The 7,789-nt window shown below is 44.7% G+C and overlaps 1 protein-coding gene across 1 annotated transcript in view; it reads left to right on the top strand.

Moving 5' to 3' along the window:
- Nucleotides 1-6: 6 nt before the first annotated feature.
- Nucleotides 7-7,789, top strand: part of prkd2 (protein kinase D2) — a 30,633-nt gene continuing 22,850 nt past the window's right edge. The window contains exon 1 of the mRNA XM_084558294.1: nucleotides 7-269. Within this exon, the coding sequence (XP_084414420.1) occupies nucleotides 33-269 (237 nt within the window). The 5' untranslated portion in view covers nucleotides 7-32. The remainder of the gene's footprint in view (nucleotides 270-7,789) is intronic.

Below are 7,789 nucleotides of genomic sequence, written 5' to 3'. Positions count from 1 at the left end.
CCGGGGGCACCACACCACCGGGCTCGGATGTGATGCAGCCGAACACCCCTATATCCATGCCGCCTATGTCCGCTCAGAGTGTTTTTCCTGTGATGGACCTGATGACAAGTCAGGGTCCAGGTGGGGCTGTGATGCCTTCAATGCCTCCCACTCCCACAGGGGTGTCCTTCATCATCCAGATTGGCCTGACCAGGGAATCTGTCCTGTTGCCCCAGACCGCCGACCTGGCCTATGTGAAACAAATCGCCTGCTCCATTGTTGACACCAAGGTAAGCTGTGTGCATGTGCGTATCGGTGCATCTTTCGCTTCTCATGCACGCTGCCCGTGCCTGACATGCCTCGACAATGAGAAGTGCAGAAGTGCAGATGGGGGGGAAGGTGGCATTTCAGGTGAGAGTAGGTGTACGCTTTCTCCAGATGGAAAGCTGTTAAGGTGCAAGGCCGTGAGTTTTCTCCTCTTTCTCCCTCCTCTCTGTTTTACGTCCCATTGTCTCGGTAGAAGAAAAACTTTGTTTACACTTCGTGATCCAAAAGGTAAATGAAAGGGAGCGAGCAGAAAGGGGGTTAGAACAGGCCTCTGTGACCGTGAGTCTCAAGAAACACAGAAAATGTCACATTTTTTCCTTTAGCTCTAATTATAGCAGTTATCTTTTTTTTTTTTTTTGCTCGCACAGTCGGAACAGAATACTGTGTTCAATTAGGCTTTGTTGTGCCACATCTGCCACTTCAGACAGGTTTAGTGTTTAAGGCAGGGACAGAGGCAGTTGTGTCAGTTTAGTCTTGTATATTTTTTTCTGTCAGAAGGGTCGTCAATTTACAGGAATAGAGGAAACACATGTCAATATTTGCATCATTTACATGTTAGTTTCTTTTTTACTTTTTATCGCTTAAAACTTAAGGAAGAAAGTTTTCCATCTCTTTTTACCTTTCTAACTTTGTGATCATCGTTAGAAGTCCCTTTCACTTCTTCTCAACACCAGAGGTTTTGCATTTCTTACCAACACATTAGGCCAAATTTAGTCTGTTGGCTGTGCGGTTCATTGATTTCTTCTTCTTCTTCTTTTCTACTTCTTCTTCTTCTTATCAAATTGTAATTTTACCATGCCTAGAATGTCTAAAACAATTTTTCAACCTTTCGTGCATAATTTTAATCTCAAAGAATCCACAGCAAGAATTTGCAGGCCTATAAGTGTGTTTTACTTTTAAAATAACAGCAGTCAACATTTCCAACAAGGGAAGGTGCCGAGACTTCACCCCCTTTCTCTCAAAGTGTTTGTTTTCTTTATTAAACAGAAAGACAAATCTTCAAAACACACATGTGCAGAGACTCGGGTTGGGAGGGGGGCAGAAGTGGTGACATCCTCTTTGCAACAGGAAGCAATGAGAGTTATGGGAAATATGTTTTTTATTTGAGAACTGCCAGCGCCAATTCATTCGGGCCGTGTAATGTTTTGTAATACGCACGTAAGGGCATGTTCTAAAGGTTACAGCAGAAAACACATGCATTCGACAACGTGAGCCCCGCATTAAGGTGGGCTGTGTGAGTTTATAGTTTTTATAAGCCAATTAGACTGGCAGGTGAGTAGATATTAGCAGGTTTCCACAGCTTGCTCTGAGCCGCTTTCATAAAACTCCCCACAATCATACATTTTCCAGGAAGCAGTGGGGGCCGTCTTCAGCCAGCTCACCTACTCTCCTGATCTTATTTTTCTTGTTCTTTATTTGCCGCAATGTTTGTTCTCTCCCTTTGTGTGTGGGATTGTCAGTGATGCACTAGTGCAGACAATTCACAAGTGTTGTGCAACTGATGCTTGATCTGCACGCTTGGATCGTTAGGTGTGCGAGCTGTGTTTCTATGGAATGGAGGTGAAGCTTACCTTCATCAAAATGTAAATAACAACGGCCTGTCCAGTTCACTTCACACTTCCTCTTTTTTAATTTCTCCCATAAACCAAAACTCTCCTCTTAAACTCTTATGTTTGTCTTTGGTGTGCTCACTTGGGACTTTCCTCTCGTTTGTCACAAATCTGTAATAAGATCTATTCCTCTCCCTCTGATTTCCTATAATAAAAACCACCCCAAAATGTCCAGATAAAGATTAAGACGAAGCTTTAGAAACCATCCTCCTGCAGCTGCTTCACGGTAAAAACCTCAGAGGACACAATCGATTTTCCTCGCTGGAAAGCTCCTCAGCTGCTTCATTGCTTTGCAAATCAATAGCATAGATGCACACCGTCCAGTACATTAAAATCAAATCAGACCAGAGCACCAATGAAAGTCCAATAAAAAGCTTGCAGCAAGGAGACACTACTATTGAAGAGCATTCAGTTCATATTCACCTCGATTAACCAACAAAGTGATCATGAGTTTAATACAGTTTGGTGAAGAGTGTCATTGCTTCCATTGGACATAAAACATTTTTGGCCAGAAGCTGTTGTGGTGCTGAAACATCAGTTGTCTTTCTGAGCTGATCGATGCTTGTTAGTCCGCATCAAGAAAGCCTGAGTGGCGGCTGCGCTCGTGCAACTCCTTCACGAATAAATACCGTCTCGTGTGTGCATGGACTTTTATTTGGTAACTCACAGTGACAAGCTGCTGTCAGGACAGGTGTCAGATGCAAGACGGGAAGCAAATAGGTTGCGGACTGGAACATAATTGGCTAATGTGACACGGCAGTGAGGATGACTGTTTAAATAATGATTAGTTTCATGCCTGACAGGGGGACGGGGGCTGTTTGTGTGTGTGAAAGAAGCAGATCAATGAAAACAGGTCAATACGCTGCACCGTCGGAATTACACTTGAGTATCTGAGATGTGGGGTTTCTAAAATTGCGACAGGCGTCTAGATGGAGCGCATTGTTTGGTCGAGGAAGGAATGTTGGCCCACGGCAGAATCCTAAATATACATTTGGGTACCAGTTTGTGGTCCCATCTCCACAGCCTTGGATTTAGAAAAACCTCCGTAGTCAGCAAAGAATGAAATGTAGCTGCACTGTTTTTCCAACTTTATTTTAAAGTCCAGAGATGATTTAAGTTTTGAAGGTATAAAATTATTCTCTAAACATTATGATGGAACAGGTCTAGCATTAAGATTTATGGGTCACAGTTTACAGTTTAAAGGTGGTATGGGGGGAGGACTTAGTGGTATTCCACATTTATTATACATAGTCCATGCCTGACTTTTACTGTTTATTTTTTAGAAAAAGAAAAACCTTAATTCACACAAACATAAGACGCAGAGAGCCCAGAATTTTGAACCTTGATAGATTAGTTGTACACACACACACACACACACATAAACACCTACTCAGCAATCCCCCGAAAATCCCCTAAATACAAAACTCATGCCCTGCTTGGAACTACAGCTTTAGATGGGGGGAGTTGGACAATAGCAAGCCTGTCCCGGCTCGACCGACTGAGCACGACACATGAGTTGGACCGTGTGCGCACGCATGAATGCCTGCATTTGGTGTGTTTGGAGGGTTAGGGAAGGTGGTTTGGTCCCCCCACACCTCCACCCACGGTCATCTCTACCATCCCAGAAAGGGTGACTCACCGACTCTGTTTATTCACAGGATCCCTGCTTGTGTTCCATTGACACATTTTTCCGTTCACGTCTCGGTGGAGGAGCACGCTCTCCTTTGCTCCTTTGGCTCCAACTTTCAGCACCACCTCTGACTTCATGGCCTCGCCGATTCTCCTGATCTGAGCTTTGAAATACACAAACTCGTCTCTAAACTTCCATCTCATTTCAAACGTGATCGGTTCCTTGCCTGCCTCAGTGCTCACCAAAATCCCATTTAGCCACCCTACCTCCTCCTTTATCCCCCCATTCCCTCCTGATGGAACAAGAACAAATAGTGCGGCTTGGAAACCAGAAGTCTGTGTCCGTTCAACCATGAAACGGCCCTGGTGCATTTGGTCTTTTGTTGCGCAGTCCTCACAGCCTCCTTCTTTTTTGCTTTGTCATTATTTCCTTTCCCCATTTTACCTCCTTACTCATCCTCTCTACAGTCAGCGTTGTTCCCTCTTAGGTTTAAAAAAGTATTTGTAGCGAAGATTCATTTCCTTTCTTTTCCTTTCCTCAGCAAATGCGAACTATCTTCAGGATAACAACCTTCTGTTAACCCTTCTCTCATTCTTTTCCCTATACTTCCTCTCCATATCCACTCATCTTTCCACTTCCTTTCACGTTCCCTGCCTTCTCTTCCACCTTGCCTCCCATTCCCTGCTCATCCATTTTAATCCCTTCGCATCCTGCCGCTACTTCTCCCTGGAGTCCTGTCTTTTCTTTAGGTTTGCCCTCTTGCACAGACTCCATCTTTGGAGGACACACATTATACTTTCTAGGAGATAAGGAGTCAAGTGCGTGCTGCCGTTTATCAGACGGTTACCTCAGAATGACTCATACTTTCCATTGAATATCAGCGTGACGGTTTAAGTAATGATCTCAAAAAAACAATAACACAACATCTGGTTTTTCAACACCAACAACTTGCCGTATTCCGTCACTGAGGAGATGTACGGTGATTTGAGTTGACGTCACTGGGGTGTGTTACAATGCATCTGCATGAGTATGTCGGTGTGTGTGAACGCTGAGTGAGAACCTGTTGAGTCCTGTCACCTATGGCTGTGTCGCATTATCAGATTGCTGAACACGTCCGCGGGCTAATCTCAGATGAGTTACGACATATTTAACATCCACAGAGCCGTGTAGAATCCAGCCGGGGTTGCGAGGAATGTCCCTGCTGCTAAATCATTTATACCGTTAAAATAACTCAACACTCAAAGCAACACGAGGCCGTTCAGGATGTCGGCAGTGTCTTCTTCGGGTTGGAAATGAAGAAATAAAAGAAACAGGTGAGGGTGGATGTTTCTGGATGGTTAAAAACGCCAGAAAACACATGCACTTCTCTATGTCTCGCACACATTTGTACACACACAGCTGTGACTGGGAGCCCCTGCCCTGGCCATTGTTTCCACCTCCGTTTTGGAAGGGGCTGTTTCTTTATCTCTCTCCCTGGAGAAGACGTTTGGCCCTGGGAATGGGATCATACACACCACCTCCTGTTTACCTCACCCTTTTGTACATGTACTCTGCACACGCACGCGCACACACACTGAAAGTAACACAACAGTGTGCTCTGATTTTCCAGATAAAGGTCCAGTGTAACACAAGGTCAAGTTGTTTGTATGAAAACCTCACAGTTCCCTGTTCAGCAGTGAATGACTTAATTTAGTCCGAATTACAACCCACAGCTACACTTTCTTCCATGATCTAATGTCTTTTTTTTTTTTTTTGTTTTGTTTTTTTTGTCTTGCACCTTTATTATTAAAACGCCTCCTGTATGTGTCAGCGATATTGGACAAATACACTCTGCTTATCAGGCCAAACCTTTGTTGCTCAGTGGATGAAGTCAGTCAGTTAGCAAGGCACTGGCAGGTGGACATGCAAGTGAAAGAACAAACCCCACCTCTATCGGGCTGTAACATACTTGGACGGCTGACCGAACGCTGGCCAAACTCTCAGAGCAGCTGTCACTGTTTTATCTACTAAAAACCTGCTGCTGCAAAGGAAATGGTGTCTATTTTCATATGAGTAGACCCGCAACATGTATCACTTCTGCTTACCCAAACCTTGCTACCTCACTGTGTGTGACTGCCTCTCGCTTTATTTGCATGGTAGTGGAACAGTTTTGCATGACTGACCGTGCCTGGTGTCTCCTAGCTGTCGGCGGTGTCCTGCAAAGGAAGCTTAGTCCACGAGAGGAAATTTTATTATTCAAAGTTCACATCGTTCCCCGCAGTGGTCACGGGGATGCTTACCAAAAGGGAGAGAAACGGAGGTGGGACGATAAAGGGAGATGTTAAGTTTTGGAAACTTGAGCGGCCACTGAGATTGTGATCCCGAAAGAGCAACTGTGACTATGACTCATAAAAGATCAATCCAGTAGCACCTTGTGGTTTACCTGGCGAGGCAGGCGTTTGTGAGATTGGTGAGGACCAATCGAACGGAAAGCGACGGCCCGATGCTACAGAGTAGTAGACGTAATGCTGAGCTAACTTGTTTCAGCGCTCCACTGCTGAGTCAGCCGATCACGTGTCTTTTTCACCAGCCAGCATCAACGAGCGGTTGAGCAACACTTCGCAATGTGTGACTATGCAGCTGGCCGTGTTTGGCAGTTTTTTTTTTTTTAATTTTGTTGCACGTAGTGTGAACGTTGCAAAAGAGTGTCTTCAGTGACTGAGTTCAGATTTTTCACTGCAAGGAATGCACCTGTCAACATGCTAACTACTTACCTAGGTACTGACTGCTTGCTAGCTTTCAAACCTCGATAGATTCATCCAATTAGTTGACAATATTCTTCTTTAAAAATGCTAAACTTTTCCAAGATTGACTTCGTTGATGGTCAATCACATGATCACGTAGGATTAAGCCAAACTCCTGTAATGGAGAAGAAGTTGGTTACAACCTGTCTGATGTCCTGAAAGCTCCTTCTCCTAGTCCCATCCGGCATCATTGCACTGGTGCCACCATGCTCTCAGATCCCTGCATTAACTGAGGCGAGTACAATTCTGACATAACCAGTAAACATTATGACTATAAAGTGGAATTCACCTTTGAGGTGTACCTGGTTATTGCTCCATGGCTCATTCAACCCCCGCATTCCGTTTTCTTTTTGTTTCGTTCTGAGCAAAGGAGACCTTATGATACTAATCCAGCGATTAGTAATGGTAAAAACGGTTTTGTGCCATAATCCAATTGTGAGCCGCTGAGCTGAGCTGCATTTGGCGGGATTTAACCACGTGGAGGGTTTGTACCAGCCCGTTAGAGAGCACTTCTTCTCATGGCAGAGAAACAGCTCAGCACTTTTCTTTTTTTTAAATCAGAGACAAGACTCACACATTCAAAAGTGAGCGAGTTATAAAACATCAAGTAAGTGTCAAAAGTTTGGTTAGTCGGCCTCAAAGCGAAAACTTTATTTTAATTAGATGGTGAAGTAAAAGATCTTGTGTGAGCTTTCAGAAAACTAAAAGAGCTGCAGGGCATGAAAGTATTCGCTCCAATATGTGGTGTTTGAAATTTGTCTGAGACAGAGTGTTCCCGGGAAAGCGGCGCACAATGGGGTCAGTGTGAGGGTTGACAGGATGGGTTTGGCTGGTCTGGGGCGCAAGTGCCGTGTGTGTTAGTGTGGCTCAGACACATCATGAGACGTCTGTGTATGTCTGCATCCAGGGGTCATTTATGAGGGGAAGTGGGCAAAAGCCACAGCCTTACCTCAGTGGATAAACACATGACATCAATATTCAAGTGTGCTCAGTGGAAGAACCAAGAGGACAAAAATGTGTGCCCATCGGGACTTTGGTTCTCAGCATGAGCTTGGAGGAATCTGCTTTTTATAAAGATCCCAGTCCCATAGTTTCAGCGTGACAGTGATTAGTTTATACACAGGTCAGCCACAACATTATGACAGGAGAAGTAAATAACATTGACCATCTTGTGACAATACAATGTTCTGCTGGAAAACTTTTGGACCTGGCCTTCATGTGGATGTTACTTAGACATGTGCCGCCCACCTAGACCAGACCAGACCAGGCACCCCCACCCCATAGTAATGACACTATTTTGTGGCAGCAGCCATCCCCAGCAGGTTTAGGAACAACTCAAAAAACATGAAGAACAGCACAAGGTGTTGACCTGGCCTCCAAATTCACTAGATCCCAAACTGATCAAGTATCTGTGGGATGCACTGGAACAAGCCTGATCCGCAGAGGCCCCTCCCCTCAAC

Source organism: Chelon labrosus, assembly GCF_963514085.1.
Source record: "Chelon labrosus genome assembly, chromosome: 13".
In the NCBI taxonomy this organism is placed as follows: domain Eukaryota; kingdom Metazoa; phylum Chordata; class Actinopteri; order Mugiliformes; family Mugilidae; genus Chelon; species Chelon labrosus.
This window is presented reverse-complemented; position numbering and strand designations above follow the sequence as displayed.